We start from the raw sequence: 25,585 nt of genomic DNA on the forward strand, positions 1-25,585 counted from the left end.
AAGACAAAAAATAGTTCCACAGGGCTCCAGTTAAGATGCGTATTAGCATAAATTACGTATAGAAATAATGCAAATACGCATGTCTAATAATTTCTAAGCGTATAAAAACGTATATAAAATTACAGAAACGCACACAATGCTTTTTTAAAAACAAAATCTGAATCGTCTGGATGCGTTAGGTAACATAGCCGATCAGCCTTAATTCTCCCACATTGAACGTAAACACGCATCGTATGATTTCTATAAACTTTGCGTGGGTTGAATTTTGCAGTCAGTAAACGGATAAATTATCGGAAGAAGAAGCTCTTACTGGTTTGTTTAGTTACTACTGATATTAAAAATGATTTTAAGTCTTATTTTTCGAGAAATAAACAAATCGGCGAAACATTGAATTGTATTTTCTTGTAGTTTTTGAAATCGAAAGTAGATCGTCTATGTTTGGCTGCTTTCACGAAACGAAACAACTTTTTTATGAAAAGATTTAAATAAGAGGTAATTTAACCGTAAACTTCAATGTCAGATACTGCCAATTGCTGCTAAATGTCTTCGTATCATCACAATTTGTAAAATATATTGTTCAAACTGGAGAAAAGTGTAATCGTATCCGGATATAATATTTTGGGTAAATATCGAGCTGTGTTATGAAATTTTAAGAAAAAAACTTAAAACAAACTGAAACTGGTAGACTATACTGTCAGTACATCAATCATTAGCCGACTCAGGCCATTCAGGCCTTTGATTATATGTTTGTTGGGGTTTAATTTCTTTGATTGATGCCTGATTGAAAGCCATGAAAATTAGTCCCCACAAATAAGAATGATTTCACAATTGTACCTTTCATAATGCTTTTACCAACAGATGATGTTATTCTGAGAATTTTTAGCTCGACTATTCGAAGAATAGTCTAGCTATTCTACTCACCCTGGCGTCGGCGTCGGTGTCGGCGTCGGCGTCACACCTTGGTTAAGTTTTTGCATGCAAGTACATACAGCTATCATTTAAAGGCATATAGCTTTGAAACTTATTTATTCTTTTTCTAGGTCAATTACCAACCTCACTGGGTCAAGTTCCATAACTCTAACATGTATTTTGAGCAAATTATGCCCCCTTTTGGACTTAGAAAATTGTGGTTAAAGTTTTACATGCAAGTTACTATCTCCAAAACTAATGTAGATATTGAATTGAAACTTCACATGTGTCTTCGGGGTTATAAAACTAGTTGATAGCAGCAAGTCCAATAACTCTGACCTTCATTTTGGCCAAATTATGCCCCCTTTTGGACTTAGAAAATTCTGGTTAAAGTTTTGCGTGCAAGTACATACAGCTATTACCAAAAGGCATATAGATTTGAAACTTATTTTTTCTTTTTCTAGATCAATTACCTACATCACTAGGTCAAGTCCAATAACTCTGACATGTATTTTGGCCAAATTATGCCCCCTTTTGGACTTAAAAATTCTGGTTAAAGTTTTGCGTGCAAGTACATACAGCTATTACTAAAAGGCATATGGATTTAAAACTTATTTTTTCTTTTTCTAGATCAATTACCTACCTCACTGGGTCAAGTCCCATAACTCTGACATGTATTTTGGGCAAATTATGCCCCCTTTTGGACTTAGAAAATTCTGGTTAAAGTTTTACATGCAAGTTACTATCTCCAAAACTAATGCAGATATTGAATTGAAACTTCACATGTGTCTTCGGGGTTATAAAACTAGTTGACAGAATCAAGTCCCATAACTCTGACATGTATTTTGGGCAAATTATGCCCCCTTTTGGACTTAGAAAATTCTGGTTAAAGTTTTACATGCAAGTTACTATCTCCAAAACTAATGCAGATATTGAATTGAAACATCACATGGGTCTTCGGGGTTATAAAACTAGTTGACAGAATCAAGTCCCATAACTGTGACATGCATTTTGGGCAAATTATGCCCCCTTTTGGACTTAGAAAATTCTGGTTAAAGTTTTACATGTAAGTTATTATCTCCAAAACTAATGCAGATATGGAATTGAAACTTAACATGTTTCTTCGGGGTTATAAAACTAGTTGATAGCATCAAGTCCCATAACTCTGATATGCATTTTGGTCAAATTATGTCCCCTTTCGAACTTAAAACTCTTTTGATATTTAACATTTTGGGTAATAATTTCCTGCTTCTGTGACAATATTTCGAATAGTCGAGCTTGGCTGTCTTACGGACAGCTCTTGTTATTTTATGCATCCAGTGTCAGTCACCCGCTTGAACTGTCCAGCCATCAATTTCATGCATCCATCAACATTTAATCTGTACTCAATTCCTACAGTTTCCATCCAATTGAAATGAAACTTTGTATACGTCATCAAGTTGTGAACATGAAGTTGATATGCACATATTACAGGGAATTACGTGTCCTATAATTTGTTCAGGATTTGTGGCCCTTTTGAGGATTTTATTTATTGTTATATCAAGCATTCTCAGTGGACATGTGTCATACAATGTTGACGTGATTCTTAATGCATTTTTCTCTTGTATGGTATTAAGGTTAAACAGTGTTAGAAATTATGATTTTGTTTTTGACAGTTGACAGTTCTGTACTTCATATCTGTAAGCATTCAATGACTACAACCTTTAAATGTTATGTGGATATTCTTTACTGACATTGTAAGTTCGTTTGAGTGTTAATGACCGGAATTTAGGTTTACAGTTTGTAGTAACTTAGTTACTTATTATCTTTTTTACACGTAAATATTGTTTTACATTGCTGATGTTTACGTAAATACTGTTTTTCATTGCAGATGTTTACGTAAATACTGTTTTACATTGCAGATGTTTATGTAAATACTGTTTTACATTGCAGATGTTTACGTAAATACTGTTTTTCATTGCAGATGTTTATGTAAATACTGTTTTACATTGCAGATGTTTATGTAAATACTGTTTTACATTGCAGATGTTTACGTAAATACTGTTTTTCATTGCAGATGTTTACGTAAATACTGTTTTACATTGCAGATGTTTATGTAAATACTGTTTTACATTGCAGATGTTTACGTAAATACTGTTTTACATTGCAGATGTTTTTAAATCAGCTCGTCCACTAGGAAATTTTGTAGCAGTTTTTCTTACATATATTGCAAGTGCACTTTTACATGTAAGTGAACTATTATATTCTTTGATTTGCTTATATTTGCTCGTAAGTAGGTAAATTTATAAGGTTCAGGTTGGCCTGCTAGGCTCAGCCTCAGCTTGAAATGACATCCACGAGTCTTTCAGTTAAATCCAAAGCAAGATGGTCAGTAGTTATAAAATAATCAAGGCCTTCATGTGAATTACCATAGTTCAGATGCCCAGGAATTGATTCACAAGGGTGTTAGCATGAGTGGTTAAATATCCAAGCATCTAATAACAAACCATGGTAAATCAGTCAATAAATCACAAGAAGACATTATTCATTTTCAATTTAACGTCCTCATTCAACATGAAAATCATGTCTTGAGTAGTAAAAAGGGTGTCATGTGGCTATTAAATGTCATAACGTTCTCTCACCGGTCCTCATGTAAACTGTTTTTTATCACAAAATATACAATTCTTGACTTCCCTTTTTGTTTAACAGACAAAACAAATCATGCCATGTTAGAATGTTATATTTACTAATGTTCAATTTGTAAACAATAAGACAAGATTTTTCAAGCGTTTTTTTTCTGTTTTCTTCACATTTTAGCTCAGCTAAAAATCTGTCTTGTTGTGATATCTTTAATATACTTGTAGACAGGAATATGCAAAGTAAGTTCAGTGTCTTACATTTTCTAGTTCTTACCTGTTAGGAACAGATTCATTTCAATAAAACCTGCTGTTATTTTGCTTGTTTACATTTTTTTCGATAAGGCCTCTTTTTTTTAGCTTATAATTTCTAGCAGGCTGCCTTTCTTCATTATATAGTTATGTGCTATTTTTATATGCCCGTTTTGAATAAGAACATGGGCATATTAGTGATGGTGCCTGCGTCTGCCGGTCTATCACATTTTGTGTCCGGAGCATAACTCAATAACCATCGAAGGCATTGACTTTAAATTAGGCATATAGGTAAGTGGCGATGAGACAATATGCAGAGTGCATGAACTAGGTCTTGGGATGAAAGGTTAAGGTAACAAATTGAGCTTAAAGGTCAAATTTTGCGCTCGTATTTCATGTCCGGAACATAACTTAATAACTGTTCAAGGTATTGACTTTGAACTTGCATATAGATAGGTGGTGATGAGACAATATGCAGAGCGCATAAAACTGGTTGGTAGGATGAAGGTAAAGGTCACAGATGGAGCTCAAAGGTCAGATTTGCCCTTAATATTTTGTGTCTGGATCATAACTTAATAAACATTCAAGGTATTGACTATAATCTTGGCATATAGGTAGATGGAGATGAGACAAAGTGCAGAGCCCATGAACCAGGTCTGTAAGACAGATGTCAAGGTCACAGCATGTTAAATCTGTCCATCATATTATGTGTCCAAAGTATAGCTAAATAAAGATTCAAGCTATTGACATCCAACTTAGCTGATAGATAGGTGGCAAACTTGTCGGTAGGTCAAAGGTCAAGGTCACAAATTTAGTTCATCTCTATTATTTGGTGGTGATGAGTTGATTTGAGGAGTGCAACAATTCTACTCCTTCCAACACATATTAATCCCCCCTCTCCCCCCAAACCCTCTTCCCAACCCCATGACCACCATTTTACATCCCCCATTCGACACACACACTCATAAAAAAATTTCTACTTCCTCCTCCGATCTAGGCTTTCATGCCTTTATTGCCTTCCTTTGTGGAGCTTTTGTTAATTTATTTTCCACCACAGAATGTGTCCATGGCATAAATTAGTTAACAAAACTACCACAGAATGTGTCCATGGCATAAATTAGTTAACAAAACTTCTAAATTATTTCTTTTCAGGGTTTAAATTTTCAACTAGCAGCGGTTTTACTATCATTAGGTGTATATACTTATGTAGAATATGGTAAGTACATTTATATCTCATATTGCAGTTTAATATAGAATTATCTGTAATTGTGACAGTCTGACATTAAAAAAAAACTGTGTTGAAGTATGAATAAAACAACACGTAAAGTTGTTGTGTGTTAAGTGCTGAGATTTGCTGCAGAATATTTTCATGTGTTAAGCCTTAATATTTGATGAGTGCACTTTTTTTGAACAGCTCTTATTTATCGTACTATTTTTATGAGCATGTTAAAATAAAAAATAATCAATGCCTGCTTGTGGTCTGATTCCATGGTACATCATTGACATTCTTTGATATTTAACAACCATGGCTGAACCCGGGTATATCAGATGATAAGTGGACTGAAAATAGAATTTTTAACCATTGCCATAACTATCTGGTTGCTTTGGAAACTGAAAATGTATGCACCTTTCCTTTTCAGTATTTAGAAATAAATTATCTGTTATATTCGATGCATGTATAAAAGCGAGACGTTGTAAAGAAGGGTGTGGACATGCATATAAATATGTAAGTTGTTTTCCTACTTCTACAAGAATACAATCATAAAATGTTCACTGAAAATGTTTGCTGCATTTCTTTACCCTGACCCTGCTGAATTTCTATCATGAACTTGTCCATCTTTCAATTAGGACAGTACCATTAACTGTTAAAAGGGGTGCATACCAAAAAGATACTGAATGGCGAACAGTGCAGATCATGATCAGACTGCACGGATGTGCAGGCTGATCATGATCTACACTGGTTGCAAGGGTAAGGGTTAAGAAAGATAAATGTTATAAATGAAAGTTATATTTCATAAGTTCTAATTTCATGTTTTCTGATATACTATTTATGTGAAGTAAAAAAAATGATCCTGATACAGCAAAATATGTTGTATACATTTATAAAATGTGCCTGAACAAATATTTTATAGTGGTAGATGATAGATACACAGAACACATGATACCTGGGCAATGTAACCAAAGATGGTTATAATGATCACATTTGGCACTTCAGAACTACCCTTTTATTCCTTATATTACAGAATGAAAACTTTTTGTTATTTCCTGCACATTTTGAGGTTGTTCTTTCTCTTTGCAGAGTCATCCATATGTAATCACAGCTAACTTAATATTTGGAAGTGCTGCAGTTTTTCATTTAGCCTATCTTGGCCTTATGTTTGACCACAGTTCTAGCGAAGAAACTGTAAGTATAAGTACTTGTTTATACACAATCTCATTCCTAATTTATAGGATTTTACTATATATTAATTTAAAATATATTTAATGAACTTGTTATATCCTAAACCCAGACACAAAGTATGGGAGTGCTGTATTGGTGTCACACATGTCTGTTTGTTTGTCCATCAGTCTGTAGTTGTGTTCGCTCCATATCTACCTAGCCGCTGTGAAGATTTTCATAAAACTTGCTTCAGTTAGTAACCTCATCTAGATAATGTTGAGCGTACAGGACACTAGAAGTAAGGTCAAGGTCACACTTGGAGGTCAAAGGTCAATAGCTTAACTCCATGTCCACTCTATATTGTCTTAACCACTTAGAAGATTTTATTAAAACACATGAATTGTTTACCTCATCAAGATATCATGCAAAGCATACATCCCTCGTCACTGGATCTAAGGTCAGGGTCTTGTTTGGAACTCAGAATCTAAATAGTTAAAATTGTGTCCAGTCTGTATGTTCTAAATCATTTGGAAGATTTTCATAAACTAATATCATATTTACCACATCAGAACGATGTGCAGAGAGGAAATGCCGTTTTCAAGGGCAGATAACTCTTTCGATATCGGTGACCTATGATTTTTATTGCATTTTTTTGTTTCTTAGATGATTGTCCTTCAATATCCAAAGTTTGAAGAAATTCTGTTATTGGGAAAATTTTCGCACAAAGTTCTAGCGTACGTCCTTAATGTCAAATGTCATGATCACAACATTTTACTTTCTTTGTATCAAAGGGGCATTTTTGGTTAATCACCTTAATTGATAGCTGTAGTTACAAATGGTTCCTTTCTGTGTCAGTGTTGACACATTTGATCTCTTTTTAAAGAATGACTGAGCTAGAATTCAAGAATAAATGCAAGAGTCATGCACGTATACAAGTTGTCCTGAGACAAGAGTCATGAACCTATTCATATTATCGTAATAAAAGAGTCCTGTACCTGCGCAAGTTGTCCTAAGACAAGAAATGTGTATGTATACAAGTTACTGTGATGCAAGAGTAATGCTCCTGTGCAAGCTGTCCTGAGCACGAGTCATTTACCTATATGAGTTGCCCTGATGCAAAAGTAGTGTACCTACACAAATTGCCCTGATGCTAGAGTCATGTACATATACAAGTTATCTTGATTCAAGAGACATGTACCTATACAAGTTGCCCTGGTGCAAAAGAAGTGTACCTATACAAATTGCTCTGATGCAAGAGTCATGTACCTACACAAGTTGACTTGATGAAAGAGGCATGTTCCTATACAAGTCACCCTGAGGAAAGAGTCATTTTCCTATATGCAAGTTGGCCTTAGGCAAGAGTCATGTATCTATACAAGTTGCCCTTGGGCAAGTCATGTACCTATACAAGTTGCCCTTAGGCAAGAGTCATGTACCTATATACAAGTTACTCTGAGGAAAGAGTCATGTACATGTACAAGTTGCCATTTGGCAAGAGTCATGTACCTATACAAGTTGCCATTAGGCAAGAGTTGTGTATCTGTACAAGATGCCCTTAGGCAAGAGTTGTGTACCTGTACAAGTTGCCCTTAGGCAAGAGTTGTGTATCTGTACAAGATGCCCTTAAGCAAGAGTTGTGTATCTGTACAAGTTGCCCTTAGGCAAGAGTTGTGTATCTGTACAAGATGCCCTTAGGCAAGAGTTGTGTACCTGTACAAGTTGCCCTTAGGCAAGAGTTGTGTATCTGTACAAGTTGCCATTAGGCAAGAGTTGTGTATCTGTACAAGATGCCATTTGGCAAGAGTCATGTACCTATACAAGTTGCCATTAGGCAAGAGTTGTGTATCTGTACAAGATGCCATTTGGCAAGAGTCATGTACCTGTACAAGATGCCCTTAGGCAAGAGTTGTGTACCTGTACAAGTTGCCCTTAGGCAAGAGTTGTGTATCTGTACAAGATGCCATTAGGCAAGAGTTGTGTATCTGTACAAGATGCCATTTGGCAAGAGTCATGTACCTATACAAGTTGCCATTAGGCAAGAGTTGTGTATCTGTACAAGATGCCAATTGGCAAGAGTCATGTACCTATACAAGTTGCCATTAGGCAAGAGTTGTGTATCTGTACAAGTTGCCCTTAGGCAAGAGTTGTGTATCTGTACAAGATGCCATTTGGCAAGAGTTGTGTACCTGTACAAGTTGCCCTTAGGCAAGAGTTGTGTACCTATAAAAATTTGTCTTTGAGTCGTGAAGAAAATTCCAGATGATATACTCTTAAAGAGTCAGAAATAATATTAGAAATCAAAATTGACTATGTGAATTGTCAAGTTTGTTTTTGCAGTGAATTTTTATATATGAGCCGTGCCATGAGAAAACCAACATAGTGGGTTTGTGACCAGCATGGATCCAGACCAGCCTGCGCATCTACGCAGTCTGGTCAGGATCCATGCTGTTCGCTTTTAAAGCCTATTGCAATTAGAGAAACCTTTAGTGAACAGCATGGATCCTGACCAGACTGCGCGGATGTGCAGGCTGGTCTGGATCCATGCTGGTCGCAAACCCACTATGTTGATTTTCTCATGGCCCGGCTCATATAATGAATAGTTGTCCTTAATGTTAAAGGAAGGTAGAGAGTTTTTATGTTGCTAGTAAATTTTATACAGAAATGATGTTTTCCTTTATTTTCAGGGTTACAGTATGGAACATACGCTAGACAAGTGGTCTTCTCTCAACTATCTTAGTCACTGGGTGATACTCGGAACATACCTATTTCATCTCATGATATAATTGGATTTGATAAAAGTTGTGACTTTGTCTGTTGTTTGATTGAACACAAAATTTTTGACCTTCTGTTTTGTCCAACTTAAGATCTGCAGACTATACTTACTCTTCTTCTGTGTGTATTGATGTGATTGGCTAGAACTGACTGGTATCATGTGATCTCTCCTCTGCATAATGTGATTGAATACATAAACTTACCTTATTTTCACCTCTGGTGTAAGTTTATAGGGTAGACTTTTTATGATATGGCCATCACTTCTGTTTTCTCATTGAGTGAATGTCTCAAAATTTGTATCGTGTGATGTAAATGTGACACTTTATAAATGTATGTGATGTAAGTGTTCATGTGTACAAAATGTTTATTGGATTAATTATGTCTCCCACCACACAGTGGTGTGGGAGACATATTGATTTACTCCTGTCTGTGTGTCTGTCTGTCACAAAGCTAGTCTGCACTCTAAGTCGAACATTTCTCATCGGATCTTCACCAAACTTGAACAAAATGTGTTTGACTATAAAACCTCAGCTAAGTTTGATAACTAGCCAAATTGGCCAAGGAACTTCAGAATTATGGCCCTTAAACATAATTACCAACAACTACCGGTGCAGCATTGTAGGCCGGTTACACCACTACCGATACAGCATTGTAGACCGAGCCCGGTGCAGCATTATAGACCGGTTACTCCAACACTACCAGTACAGCATTGTAAACTGATTACTCCAACATGTGAATACCATTAGGCCACAAACAGTATACAAAGACAGACCTAGTACTCAGATGATTAGGCAGTTGTGGGGGACATGCGCTTTTCTAAAAAGCACCTCTAGTTTCTGTTGAAATACTTTTTTTGATATTTTGATACTATTTGCACTGTTTCTTAAGTGTTTCACAGAAACTATATTTTGTGCTATTGTTAAACTGTATTTACTATTACTGAGAATATTTTATCTCTATAGCATTATTTACCGTTATATATTTCTACAGTTATAGACAAGTGCTAGAGTTTATCTGTTGTTAGATTTGTTTATGCACAGACCTATTTACAGTGTTTTGTGGTATATTCTGTCAGTCTGTTTACTATAAGGGTCTTTCATTGGTTGAAGGTGCGAATAGAAATATCTGGCTTGAGGGTAACTGTATAGGCAGTTACGAGGCTCTGCCAAGTTACAACAAAACAGTTACCCCCGAGAGCCAGATATTTCCATCTGCACCTTCAACTAGTGATGGATTCTTTTTCTTGCATGCTGTATTCTTTAATTTATAGAATAAATGAAGTAAAATGAATGCTTTTCTTTGGAGCACTACTTTATGATAGAAGTATATAAATTGACGCATTTATTCATAAATAATTCATAAATTGCAGCACGAGAGCCCTGGGGTGTAAGACTCGTTTTCCTAGTACCAACAAAATCTTTGAAAAATCCTGTCTGGCATGCAAGAATATTTAATCTTTTTTGTAGTACTAGAGTCAAAAACTTGTTTCTCAGAAATTCAGAAGTATGGCACTTTTTATACTAAGAGTATTGGACTTTCTTTGCTAAACTTTTGTTTTCGTCCACTTTCCTTGAATAAGAGCTATAGATTTTAAACTTTAAACATTTATTTATCATCAAGAATTGAATATGGAGGCTGGGGTTCATAACTCTTTTCTTGCTTATTGCCTTCCAGCAGGCACTAACAGAAGAGTTGTCAGTGATCTTCTTATCTTCCGACTTTAAAGATGTTTGAACAAAAATGTACATGATATATGTATATTACAGTTTACACCTATTTCATTTTTGAATTATTAGGCTTGTTCTTTCAAATTTTATGTATATATATTTGAAAATGAAATATGTAATATACAGTTAGAGAGGTAGTAATAGTATTGTGTATATGCCAGTAGTTTTATGTTGCATGTTTGATAGAAACAGTGTAATCTTGCTTTTACTTAGTGTTGCAGTACACAGTTTAACATTGTTTTAATGGAAGGTTACTTGTATATGAATTTAGTGATGAACAAAACTACCTATACTTGTATCCTTTCAAGAAAGAAATAGCAACATGCATATTAATTTTGTGTTACATATACATTTAAGCACAGGCTTTCCAATATCAGTATTTACTAAATATATGTGGGAAAAAAAAAGAAAATACTTCATGATACCTGTATTAGCTTGAAAAACATGCTTGAAATTGAGCTGGTAAGAAACTTTTTGAAGATTATAGTAATAACTATAAATTTCAGCAGCTGGAGACCAGCCTCATTAGCTGAATGTGTAGAGTCAAAGAGATGGTTCTCCATGAATATTCAGCAGCTTGAGGCTGGCACAATTAACATAGTATGTAGAGTCAGAGAGTTGGTTCTCCATGAATATTCGGAAGCCTGAGGCCGGCACAATTACCGGTAGCTTAGTATGTAGGGTCAAAGAGATAGTTCTCCATGAATATTCAGCAGCCTGAGGCTGGCATAATTAGCGTAGTATGTAGAGTCAAAGAGTTGTTTTTCCATGAATATTCCAAAGCCTGAGGCTGGCACAATTAGCTTAGTATGTAGAGCCAAAGAGTTGGTTCTCTATGGATATTCAGAAGCCTGAGGCTGGTACAATCAGCTTAGTATGTAGAGTCAAAGAGATGGTTCTCCATGAATATTCAGCAGCTTGAGGCTGGCATAACTAGCTTAGTATGCAGAGTCAAAGAGTTGGTTCTCTATGAATATTCAGAAGCCCGAGGGTGGCACAATTAGCTTAGTATGTAGAGTCAAAGAGACAGTTCTCCATAATATTCAGAAGCCTAAAGTCGACACAATTAGCTTAGCATGTAGAGTCATAGTTGGTTCTCCATGAATATGCAGCACTTGAGGCTGGCACAGATAGCTCATTATGTAGTCAAAGAGGCAGTTCTGTATGGATATTCAGCAGCTTGATTCAGTCCATATGAGATTAGTATGTAGAGTGAAAGAGATGGTTCTGCATGAATATTCAGCAGCTGGAGACCGGCCTCATCAGCTTAGTATGTAGAGTGAAAGAGAGGGTTCGCCATGAATATTCAGCAGCTTTAGACCGGCCTCATCAGCTCAGTATGTGTAGTCAAAGAGACAGTTCTCCATGAATATTCAGCAGTTGGAGACCGGCCTCATCAGCTTAGTATGTAGAGTCAAAGAGATGGTTCTCCATGACTATTCAGCAGCTGGAGACCAGCCTCATCAGCTTAGTATGTGGAGCCAAAGAGATGGTTCTCCATGAATATTCAGCAGTTGGAGACCGGCCTCATCAGCTTAGTATGTGGAGTCAAAGAGATGGTTCTCCATGACTATTCAGCAGCTGGAGACCAGCCTCATCAGCTTAGTATGTGGAGCCAAAGAGATGGTTCTCCATGACTATTCAGCAGTTGGAGACCGGCCTCATCAGCTTAGTATGTAGAGTGAAAGAGAGGGTTCTCCATGACTATTCAGCAGCTAGAGACCGGCCTCATCAGCTTAGTATGTGGAGCCAAAGAGATGGTTCTCCATGACTATTCAGCAGCTGGAGACCGGCCTCATCAGCTTAGTGTGTGGAGCCAAAGAGATGGTTCTCCATGAATATTCAGCAGCTGGAGACCATCCTCATCAGCTTAGTGTGTAGAGTCGAAGAGATGGTTCTCCATGACTATTCAGCAGCTGGAGACCGGCCTCATCAGCTTAGTATGTGGAGCCAAAGAGATGGTTCTCCATGAATATTCAGCAGCTGGAGACCGGCCTCATCAGCTTAGTATGTGGAGCCAAAGAGATGGTTCTCCATGAATATTTAGCAGCTGGATTCTGGCATTATTACAAATGTAGCTTAGTATGTGGAGTCAAAGAGATGGTTTTCTATGAATATGTTGTAGCAGGATTCCAGCCCCGTTAGCTTAGTAAATGTATATTGAGCACAAGAGAAGTTTTCCATGACAATTTTACAGGAGACAGTATTTCTTATTTTGTTTGTTCTCCGTCTGGTTTATGTGGGGAAGTTACTGACTGCTTGGGGAGAACGAGTTGGTACTGGTACAGAATCTAGGAATATTGTTATATTAAGTAACGTTTTGAAAAATGGCATTGAATCCATAACACACAAAGCAGCTGCACTTAATGAGGTATTATTTCCTTTAAATGAATTTCTCTATAAAAAGTTCAGCATGATAATGCAGAAAAATTTCAAAATGTGTAAACCTATGAAATACAGAAAGCATGCAGGAAATATTATTTACTTTCATTACTAAATAAACCACCTGCTATATGTAAATGTTACACTTCCATTTATAAAACGTTTTGTTTTTTTTTAAATATTCTTTAAATTTTTTTTAAAACAAAATAGCCTACAGTGCCAAAAGTTTATAGAAGTGGTATTTGGAACTTTTTTTTACCTTTTGAGGATAATTTTCATTCTGTGATTTTGATAGTCTCCAGTTTATTTTTTCAGATTTGGTCCATGAAGACTTTGAAAAACATTTTTGCTATAATTCTTTACATTTGCATGCTAATTAATGTACTAAGTACATGATTGTTTTTTACAATGTAAGATAGCACATCAAAAAGCTGTTTTTTGATAATGATACTGATTTCAGTAGTAATCTGTACATTGCCACACTTCCATATCTAAGGAAAATATATTTTCAACAAATATTTAAAAAAAAAAGAAGTTGATCAAAACCTCTTGTTATCGAACAGGTAATCAAACAGTGCAGGTAATGTTCCAGGGATTGGATCTTCACAGGACACATGTGCAGGATTTTAGCATCATTAAAAGGATTTCTGAAGATGAAATCCTTATGGATAACTGATCAGGACTTGATAAACTAGGATGCAAACACCAGTTTACCCTGGTCTGCTTAAGGGTACATGTTATTTAGTTAGGAGGGAGAGGCATTACATACTAGGATCAGTTCTACGTTATATGTCTGTTTCTCCTGGTTGTGAGATGACCTATCTATTATGGATATAGATATATGCTTTTTTATGCCCCCGAAGGGAGGCATATAGTTTTTGAACCGTCTGTCCATCTGTCGGTCTGTCAGTCTGTCCGCAATTTTCGTGTCCAGTCCATATCTTTGTCATCGATGGATGGATTTTCAAATAACTTGGCATGAATGTGTACCACAGTAAGACGACGTGTCGCGCGCAAGACCCAGGTCCGTAGCTCAAAGGTCAAGGTCACACTTAGACATTAAAGGAGAGTGCATTGATGGGCGTGTCCAGTCCATATCTTTGTCATCGATGGATGGATTTTCAAATAACTTGGCATGAATGTGTACTACAGTAAGACGACGTGTCGCGCGCAAGACCCAGGTCCATAGCTCAAAGGTCAAGGTCACACTTAGACATTAAAGGATAGTGCATTGATGGGCGTGTCCGGTCCATATCTTTGTCATCGATGGATGGATTTTCAAATAAATTGGCATGAATGTGTACCACAGTAAGACGACGTGTCGCGCGCAAGACCCAGGTCCGTAGCTCAAAGGTCAAGGTCACACTTAGACATTAAAGGATAGTGCATTGATGGGCGTGTCCGGTCCATATTTTTGTCAACCATGGATGGATTTTCAAATTACTTGGCATTAATGTGTACCACAGTAAGACGACGTGTCGCGCGCAAGACCCAGGTCCGTAGCTCAAAGGTCAAGGTCACACTTAGACGTTAAAGGTCATTTTTCATGATAGTGCATTGATGGGCGTGTCCGGTCCATATCTTTGTCATTCATGCATGGATTTTAAAATAACTACGCATGAATGTGTGACACAGTAAGACGACGTGTCGCGCGCAAGACCCAGCTCCGTAGGTCAAAGGTCCTTAACTCTAACATCGGCCATAACTACTCATTCAAAGTGCCATCGGGGGCATATGTCATCCTATGGAGACAGCTCTTGTTTATTTTAGAAAATTTGTAAAATTTCTGTGTGCCAAAGACTTGCCACTTAATTAAGAATTTGTGTTGTTTTGAAACTGTATGTTATTGTCAGTGTGAAAATATGAAAATGAGCCGCACCATGAGAAAACCAACATAGTGCATTTGCGACCAGAATGGATCCAGACCAGCCTGCGCATCCGTGCAATCTGGTCAGGATCCATGCTGTTCGCTTTCAAAGCCTATTGCAATAAGAGAAACCGTTAGCAAACAGCATGGATCCTGACCAGACTGCTCGGATGCGCAGGCTGGTCTGGATCCATGCTGGACGCAAATGCACTATGTTGGTTTTCTCATGGCGCAGCTCAAATATATGTTACAGAGAATATGAAATGTTTTGCAAAATAACTAAAAGGAAGAATTATTCCACCATTCTTTCCTGTTGTAGGCTGTTTCTACTAGAAAGGTTACTGTTACTTAGTACTTTGATCTACATTCAAAGGTCAGGGTTCAAGGTTACAAAACAAAGTTTGCAGACCAGTCTACAAACTTCAGAATCTGAATGGTTGATTTTGAATGTATTCTTAAAACAGACTGGTTGCCACTCTGTTTTCTGTGACTCACCAGGTCCCCAAACTGTTTATACCTTTACAAGTATTATAACCAATCTGTGTTGTAAAACTTCTTTAGTAATAAGACTGTTATCTTTGACTATGTTTATTTACAGGGTATGATGGTATTTATAATATATTACATTTATTAAACCTCAAATAAATGCCGAATACAAATTTCCTGTTAGTTTAACTTGAATGATATTTCATATTCCCCAGTGATTTACATGTAAGATGTCATGCACAAAATCATCATTTTCTTTTCAGCATAATTATGTGATATGATCCGAAATCTAATATCACATGCGCAACAGCACTATTTTGGTTTTTCTGCATGTGTGATATTAATTTTCCTATCTCCCATTGGGTAATACAGTATTTTCGCATTGATAAAATACTGCAACAATCAATTTTGAAGAGGCGCTTATATATACAGTCAAACCTGTGTTAAGCAGCCAGCCAAGGGAGCAGCATAATCTGGCTTCTTAAGGCAGGTGGCTGCTTAAGAGAGGTTGGAATAAGAAAGTCAGTGCTGAAATAAGTTGACTGGCTGCTTAAGGCAAGTGGCTGCTTAATAGAGGTGACCGCTCAGGCAGGTTCAGCTGTATTATAGGATTCAATTTTGTTTTAGTATTGATGTGTGTGTGAACCCTGCTGATTTTTTTCTTCTTTTTTTAATGATTTGCTCACCCTGCCAAAAATTTGAAAAAGAATGTTTTTTTATCAAATTGTGAATCGTTATATATATGATCATGAGATAGGAAATGATCTAACTAAGAAAATCAGTGCTCACACTTATGTTTCATTTAGAAATAAGACAGTTATCCATGTTTTTCGAATGTTATTGCTGTCGGTTTCAGCACTGACACAACTGGCTGAAATATGGGCATAAATATAGGGATTTATTGATAAGTGAACGTTTCTGCTAAACCTAGCATATTACTACAGAAAATACGCTACAATTTTGGTGTGCTCTCTAGTAAAGACACATTTCGGCTAAACCTATCATATTACTACAGAAAATACGCTACAATTTTGGTGTGCTCTCTAGTAAAGACACATTTCGGCTAAACCTATCATATTACTACTGAAAATTTGCCACAGTGTTGGTGTGCATTCTAACAAAGACACGTTTCGGCTAAACCTATCATATTACTACTGAAAATTTGCCACAGTGTTGGTGTGCATTCTAGTAAAGACACATTTCAGCTAAACCTATCGTATTACTACAGAAAATTTGCCTCAATTTTGGTGTGCATTCTAACAAAGACACATTTCGGCTAAACCTATCATATTACTACTGAAAATTTGCCACAGTGTTGGAGTGCATTCTAACAAAGACACTTTTCGGCTAAACCTATCGTATTACTACAGAAAATTTGGCTCAGTTTTGGTGTGCATTCTAGTAAAGACATGTTTCATCTAAACCTATCATATTACTACTGAAAATTTGCCACAGTGTTGGAGTGCATTCTAACAAAGACACTTTTCGGCTAAACCTATCGTATTACTACAGAAAATTTGGCTCAGTTTTGGTGTGCATTCTAGTAAAGACATGTTTCATCTAAACCTATCATATTACTACAGAAATTTGCCTCGATTTTGGTGTGCTCTCTAGTAAAGACATGTTCCAGCTAAACCTATCATATTGCTACAGAAAATTCGCCACAGTCTTGCTGTGCTCTCTGTCTTTAACAGTTGCAATAGAATTGCAACATAATGCAATATTTATATATAATAATATTATATATATTATATTTTTCCAGATTTATATAGTGCCATTGTCATGATAAACATGTTAAAAGGAGCTTTACAGAAAAAGACAGCAACAGAGGGTGTCAATTTATCATCTGCAAGCATAGACACAGAGCAATCTGACAAGAGGGACAGAGGGAGAGAAACCCATTAGAAATCCATTAGATACAAGCCTGTCCAGCTAACTTAAATTAGCCTAGCTCTTTGCAAATTTACAATCTGGTTATTTAACCTGCCCAATATGTAGCACTGATACACATGAAGCCATCTTTACTGCAAATAGCCAATACTGGCCTATCAGTTAAGGTGAAAGACTTTGAGAAACTCTCTGAAATCTAATGGTAGCACACTTGACTGTTCTTCCAAATGACCAGGGTTGAAATCCCAGGCCAGGCATTGGAAATTTTTGTGATGCTTAGTGTGTCTCCCACCAGATTTAGGCCAGTACTGTTTCCCACAGAACAGAGCTATGCATGTATTGGTACTATATACCAGGCACATTAAAGAACCAGGCTGTCCTTTTGCAGAGAGCTAGGCTAAATTAACCAGACATATTAGTCTTGCTTTCTCCCTGTAATCAGATTGCTTTGTGTATAAAGAAAAGAAGGTATTTGTTATGGAAAAATTGATATATATAAATCTTGTATAATGTATACACTGCTGTCCAGAAATCTGGAGACAAATAGGAGAATACTGCAAAATTGTTGAAATATGATATCTATTTGTTATTCTTTTGTGACTGAATCTGTTAGTAGACATTTATTCACAAAATGTATATATAAATAATCAATCTATTCTGCTAAGTTTTACCTTGTATTGATACGTTTTACAAATTATTGGAGCCTGCAGTTCGATTATCTGTCTATTGTCTCCAGATTTTTGTTACCTAAACAGCTTTTCTTTGATATTTTGTGGCATTTTTAAGTTAATATATACATATATTGCCAGATTTCTATACATATGCTATATATATATATCTACACACAACATTGACAAGATATTGTAATAGTCTTATTCTTGCATGGTTGTTTATGTGGAGATCAGATATTGTGTAAATGAACACAAATAAATGAAGAAGAAAAGTTTCTAGTCAGTATTGAAATGGATTTAATAACATCCTGTATAATAGATAGGTAATGTACCTGATTAAGCCAAAGTATTGGCTTATTATCAACCATGGTCTCCAATTTCCTTAACTTTATAACTCTGCTGTACTAACTATCATAGCATGCATGATTGTCTGTTATCAGTAGACGACTATTCATGTTTTGATGGACGGCATGCTAAAGGACATGATGACCTTTAGATATTGAATGGGTTTGGATATTCTATCTGGATTTTCAATGGCCAGTAGTTTACCGCTTTTGTCGCTGTAGTCATATTGTCAAAGTTCAAGGTCACACCATGTCCATTTATTTATTTGGGTTTTACGGCGCACCAACACAGTATAGGTTATATGGCGCCAAACAGGACTACAAATTTTGGTTTCACATCTCATTTACATCGAAATGAAAACATGAGGTATGGAATCAAAATTTGTATACCTGCTGGAATCACAGAGTTACAGCAAACCAAGTGTTAAGACCCTATTATTGCCTCTTACGATCATGCAAGGGTAAGGCAGTGGTTTCCAATTCTATTCATACATAGATCGCCATGCATGCATGCTGTTATCAGTAGACGATATTATGTTTTGATGGACGGCATGCTAAAGGACATGATGACCTTTAGATATTGAATGGGTTTGGATATTCTATCTGGATTTTCAATGGCCAGTAGTTTACCGCTTTGTCGCTGTAGTCATATTGTCAAAGTTCAAGGTCACACCATGTCCATTTATTTATTTGGGTTTTACGGCGCACCAACACAGTATAGGTTATATGGCGCCAAACAGGACTACAAATTTTGGTTTCACATCTCATTTACATCGAAATGAAAACATGAGGTATGGAATCAAAATTTGTATACCTGCTGGAATCACAGAGTTACAGCAAAACCAAGTGTTAAGACCCTATTAGTCGCCTCTTACGATCATGCAAGGGTAAGGCAGTGGTTCCAATTCTATTCATACATAGATCGTCCCAGAACCACATGGGGCCACACCATGTCCAAGACGGTAATTTTACATACTCGGTTTCATCCAACAGGCCATCATGTTGGGCCTCAATTTCGTCAATCCGGTCATCATGTTGGGCCTATATTTTACAGAAGACTCTTGTTTGTATTGTGTTCTCATTGTTTCAGTAGCCCAAAAATCCTAGTATTACTAGTATACAAACTCATTTTGAAATCATGAAAATAAATCGTTTTGTACGTCTGTGTTTCAAATGAAATATGGCGCCAAACAGGACTACAAATTTTGGTTTCACATCTCATTTACATCGAAATGAAAACATGAGGTATGGAATCAAAATTTGTATACCTGCTGGAATCACAGAGTTACAGCAAATCCAAGTGTTAAGACCCTATTAGTCGCCTCTTACGATCATGCAAGGGTAAGGCAGTGGTTCCAATTCTTTTCATACATAGATCGTCCCAGAACCACATGGGGCCACACCATGTCCAAGACGGTAATTTTACATACTCAGTTTCATCCAACAGGCCACCATGTTGGGCCTCAATTTCGTCAATCCGGTCATCATGTTGGGCCTATATTTTACAGATGACTCTTGTTTGCATTGTGTTCTCATTGTTTCAGCAGCCCAAAAATCCTAGTATTACTAGTATACAAATTCATTTTGAAATCATGAAAATAAGTCATTTTGTACGTCTGTGTTTCAAATGAAATCAAATTTTCTGTTCATTATCACCAAGTTTCAAGTTTGTTTCAAAAGTTTATTAGCATAAACATATACATGTTTTTTGCCATTTACAACAAATACAATGATTCAATATTTACAGAAAAGTATGATAAATATAACGTGGCAAATTATACATAATACAAAGAAATTAATGTCTACATACAGTACGTAAATTATACACACATTTAACATTATTACATTTATAGTGAATTTCAAAGATAATGGCTCATGATTCTCTCTTTTTTCATAGCTAAATAAACAAATTTTGCAAGTTTCATGAGTATAGTCTTTTTTGTCGTAGAAAATAATGCATTAAGTTTATGTACATTTGGCCAAAGATAATGGCTCATGATTCTCTCTTTTTTCATAGCTAAATAAACAAATTTTGCAAGTTTCATGAGTATAGTCTTTTTTGTCGTAGAAAATAATGCATTAAGTTTATGTACATTTGACCATGTATGGTAAAATCTATTTATATATGTAAACACCATTACAATACTTGTCTGCTTAATTATCAACTGTTTTAAAAGTCTGCATAAGTTGTAATTTAACACTAAATTTCATTTCCATGAAGCGATTTCTTTTTCCTGACTATCAAACGCCTTGAACGGAGGTTTGGTGTTCCGTAACTGCATTAAAAACTGTGGAAAGAAAAAAGACAAAATATATGATCGAACTTACGATGCCTATTACCAAGAATAATGCACTGTATAAACACCTCCAAATACGATAATTATGAATTCCCAAAAGTTACACTCCATTGTGATTGTGTCGGTGTCAAATTAAACCCATAAAAACAGTCCACCGGAAGTGTACAGTATAGCAACTGGCTTACCCCATTATTAGGGCCTTTAAACTGGTAGAAGGCCTCAGTGGCTGACTTGGGATCGCTCGACCCCCGTCATTATATAGGTTTGATCCCTACGGCAGCCTCATCCAGCTGAATTTTGAGATCAGTGGTTCTACCAAGGTGTACACCCGGGTTTGAGATCACTTAGCTGGCAAGTCATGTGACCCCTGTCGATTTTACTTAATAAGTATAATATATGTAATAAGTTGTAGGCATAGGAAATAGAGATCAATATAACTGCACCTTTAATAATACTACCAGGTGTTGCGTATTACAAAAGTGCTTCTATTGTGACATTTTGATACAAGCAAAACTGTATTATCTGCACTATAAAATTCTTACTGGTATTTCATTTTATTATCGGCTTTTTACCATAAGTAAGTTGACAAAATCATACGAAGCAGGTTTAGAGGGGTAAATCAAACACATATGAATAAATTCTAAATGTTTTTGTTGTGCAAAAATGTATGATACTGTGTCCTAAACAATTTTCCACTCAATTGTGTAATATTGCAACGCCAAGGGAGGTAAACTAACAGATATCTCTGCTTATAAGTACTAGGCTAGCCCAATGCAAGAGTTGTCATTCTTCGCGGATCACAATTTTAAATTAAATATTAAAACTTCTGTTATTGATATTAATAAAACTATCATAAACTTCACATTTGTGAAATCATTTTTGTTATTTCAAGGACATGGAAATCAATTTCTAGACTTTATTTCTTGTATTTCTATCACAGAAAATTTTAGGGTCTATCTATAAGTTGAGTACCAACCCAGAAAGAGATTAATGCAAACATTTAACACCTTTCCGCGCATGTAACTTAATAAAACGTACTAGCGTCTGGTGGCCCCTTCACGCTTCCATAGAGTCAACATTTAATACACTTAATTCGTCTTGAAAGTATTTTTAAAATGTCTCAAATACGGAAATATCTAACATCCGAGGCATATACTGACACTTTTATAAAACATCAAAAAGGACCTTTTGAACGATTTGAAGTTCCAAAAATCTCCATATACCCTTGCTCCGTTACTGACCCCTGTGGAATTTGTGTTTATTCCGAGTTCACTGAATATTTTTTCGTAGATTGAAAGCTGACATGTCGTGCTAAAGCCCGGGTATTTTCAAATTGTTGGAAAGTGCTGAAAATTTAACTCCGCATTAGCAAAAAAAAGGTCCACGCGCATACATTTAGACGGGCTAACCCCTGCGCGTGACCGACGATTGCGACTTTCATTTTTTATTTTCATTTTTACTTCCGGTAAAAGCTGAAGGTCGTCTGACATTACTTTCTGTTGTCAAAAACATAGATCTACGTGTGCCTGGCGAGATTGTATAAAAATGTTCTCGTGGTCCTCTTACCGGTACTGGAAGCCCAAGTGAGCATTGTTCGGTGAAGCAGAAAATGTTAGGCTACATAATTTTGATATCGATTTTCGTTGATATATTTAAGTGTCCTTGAACTACATAAAATATGTGTACCGTTTGTTAACAACTGTACCAGTATGCCATATTAAAATGGATTAAATTTATAGAAGTATGAGGAGGATTTTAGACATTTTACAGACACTGTTAAATTATGTTGATGAAATCGATGTGAAATCCTTTCTTGTGTTTCTTTCCACATTTCTTCTGGTGTATTGGAATACCCGCCGCCGAACAGGTGTCCCACCGGGCCCACCTCTGCTCCCGTTGATTGGGAACCTCCACTGCTTGGCAACAAAGGATGTGATCGGGAAACTTTGTGATCTGAGAAAAGCTTATGGCGACATTTTTGGCATATACATTGGTGGTGAACTAACTGTATTTTTAAATGGATATGACGCTATACATGAAGCACTTGTAAAGAGAGGGTCACTTTTTACATGGAGACCAGTCTCGAGACTGAACGAGTTGACTTTTATACATCACGGTTTTCTCATGCACAATGGTCGGCAGTGGAAGGAACAACGAAATTTCACCCAGTCGTCTCTACGACAACTCTGTTTCCACAACAATGGCATGCACATACAGGAAATTCTCAATCGCGAAATCCTTCACCTTGTAGATAAGCTAAAAACGTTTCAAAGGCCTTTTGACATAGAAACTCTTTTCAACATATCATCGGCGAATATTGTTTCAACGATATTGTTTGATTGCAGGTTTGCGTTTGAAGACGAAAAAGCTCATGCTCTCTTAGATTTGGTAAGGAGATCAGGGGAGGAATTTGTCATAAAAGAGATATATGTAAACTGTTTACCATTTTTAACAAAATTACCTGTGGACTTATTGGGCATTTCTAAATCTCGTAAAGCGTTTCACGGGCTGTTTGAATGGCCTACCCAATATATAAATAATATCAAACAGAAGTACAGTATGGGTACTGAAAGCTACTGGGATACTTTTACTGGAATGTACCTCAGAAAAATTGAGCAGAGCGCCAAGGGCAACGTTACAAGCACATTTTGCGAAGGTAATTTAAAAGGTTCCGCAGTGGATTTGGTATCGGCCGGAAGTAGTACAGTTGCAGAAACGCTGAAAGTGATCCTACTGTACCTCATCAGAAATCCAGAAATACAAGAGAAAATGTACTCAGAAATATCTGAATTAATTGGCAAAGATCCACCTATGCTTAGAGACAGAAAGAAATTGCCATACGTCCAGGCGGTAATCCACGAAGGTATCCGCATACTTCACGTGGCCCCGTTTGGATTACCACGCTCGGTAACTTCTGACGTTGAATTTCGCGGTCACCTTATTCCAAAAAACTGTACTGTCCTCGTTAATATCGAGTCGCTTATGAAAGACCCGACTGTATGGAAAGACCCACACGAATTCAAACCTGAAAGATTTCTGAACGCTGACCAGACTGAACTTTCTGTTCCAAGAGAGTTTATGCCATTTTCCAAAGGGCCACGTTCTTGTGTAGGAGAAACAATCGCAAGGATTGAACTGTTTCAGTTTTTAACTGTTTTAGTGCAAAATTTTAAATTCCTTCCTGCGACAGACGGACAATTTCCGGAAGTCAAAGCAAAATTTGTGTTGTCTATGGTTTGCGAACCGTATCAAATGAGGGCTATTATGCGATAACAAAAAAAAGTGAAAAATATTATGGCAGGATGCATAAATCTAAAAAGAAAATATTGTATTTTTAATATAGACATGGTTGGATCGACTGTAAATTGGATGAACAGCTGCTTACAAAGATAAAATCGAAGCCGGAAAACACCGAATAATGAAACAGTGTTTAAATTTCTTCATACGCGAAGGGATGTGCACCGGTATGACTTCCATTTGAAACAAGGTGTAATTTCCTCTTAAATTTGTACTTTATCATTTTCCATGTTTTAATATGTTTCAGTTGTAGTAGGAATGAAAGATAAATTGTTTCAACATTTAATGTATTTCTTTTTGTACCCATTTAACTTCCTACAACATTTACATTCATTTGTTTATTGTCTATCATTGTGATTATAACCAGCATTTGGCATGCTCTCTTTGGTATACTGTAAAACATGGAGTGGAGCGGAGATATTACTGCCATTCGATCTAGAGATAATGTGGGGGAAGATAGTTCTCTCTTTCAAGTCCTATCTTTTTTCGCCATTTCTAAAGAAACCTCCACACTTTATATACTTTTATAAATTTAGTTTGCTTTGTAAAAAAATATTCAGAAACCTGTTTCTTTTAAACAATAAACATAATTATGTTATAAGATTTTCTACTTTTCTGATGTAAAAATGAACAAGGTCGTTTCATGACCATTTAACCACATTTTATGTTTTGTTGAATTCTCCCGTGACTGGTCCTAAATACAAGCTATGCTTACGTAGCAGTAGCGAAATTTATGACAGAAAGTGGGAGGAACGGCCTCACGGAATTTATACAATACGAGCTAATTCTGCTTGGAACCATTTTAATCCAGTTAGCTTGCGCATGGGTTGCAAAAACAAAGGAATGTATTTACCCACCTAACGTACTGACCTCAAATCAATAATGGGTCATTTACCAGTCATAAGTGACCTCCGTATCAAATGTGATCTTAGACTAAAGGCATTCTCTAGTTATTTGGCAAAAACAATTCTACTGTTCTGGATTAATTTGACCTTGACCTTTGACCTACTGATCTCAAAATCAATAGGGGTCATCTGCTGGTTATGATCAACCTATCTATTAAGTTTCGTGATCATACGCCCAAGAATTCTCAAGTTATCGTCCAGAAACGGTTTAACTGTTCCGGTCACTGAGACTTGACCTTTGACCTACTGATCTCAATACAATAGGGGTCATTGCTGGTCATGACCAACCTCCTATCAACTTCATGATCAGTTCTTTGCAGCTTATCATCCGAAATGATGTCATACTACCATCCACAGAAACAACCGACCAACTTGAATCATAATTCTTTCCGAGTCATTTAATTGTTTATTTGACATCCGTTGTTATCAATGTGATCTTAGACTAAACATTCTTAGTTATTCGGCAAAAATTTACTGTCCTGGTTCAATGAATTGACCTTTGATCGTATTTATCTCAAATCATAGGTAATTGCTGTATGATCTAAGCTCTATTAATTTCGTGATCATACGCAAGAATTACTCAGTTATCGTCAGAACGGTTATACATTCCGGGCCGGACCGTTGACCTTTGACCTATGATTCTCAATATCAAAGGTCATTGCTGGTCTTGACAACTCCTATACTTTCATGTGTTTTGACTTACATCGGATGTTGACATACCACGCTGAATACACCAGACAACGTTATCAGACTTTTTCAGAGTATTCTTCCAATTGTTCTTAGTTATATCC

General features: G+C 36.4%; 2 protein-coding genes across 3 annotated transcripts in view; both read left to right on the forward strand.

Moving 5' to 3' along the window:
- LOC128547864 (protein-serine O-palmitoleoyltransferase porcupine-like) overlaps positions 1-10,619 on the forward strand; it is a 38,749-nt gene extending 28,130 nt beyond the window's left edge. For both annotated transcript variants that reach the window (XM_053521427.1, XM_053521428.1), the window contains 5 exons: positions 3,059-3,135; positions 4,929-4,992; positions 5,417-5,502; positions 6,076-6,180; positions 8,841-10,619. In XM_053521427.1, coding sequence (XP_053377402.1) covers positions 3,059-3,135; positions 4,929-4,992; positions 5,417-5,502; positions 6,076-6,180; positions 8,841-8,939 — 431 coding nt within the window. In that variant the 3' untranslated portion in view covers positions 8,940-10,619. The remainder of the gene's footprint in view (positions 1-3,058; positions 3,136-4,928; positions 4,993-5,416; positions 5,503-6,075; positions 6,181-8,840) is intronic.
- Positions 10,620-22,039: 11,420 nt separating this feature from the next.
- On the forward strand, positions 22,040-24,175 carry LOC128547865 (cytochrome P450 2H1-like). The gene has a single exon (XM_053521429.1). It carries the CDS (start codon positions 22,336-22,338, stop codon positions 23,863-23,865), a length of 1,530 nt encoding a protein of 509 aa, XP_053377404.1. The 5' UTR covers positions 22,040-22,335; the 3' UTR covers positions 23,866-24,175.
- The last annotated feature ends 1,410 nt before the right edge of the window (positions 24,176-25,585 follow it).

Source organism: Mercenaria mercenaria, chromosome 13 (assembly GCF_021730395.1).
Source record: "Mercenaria mercenaria strain notata chromosome 13, MADL_Memer_1, whole genome shotgun sequence".
Taxonomy (NCBI): domain Eukaryota; kingdom Metazoa; phylum Mollusca; class Bivalvia; order Venerida; family Veneridae; genus Mercenaria; species Mercenaria mercenaria.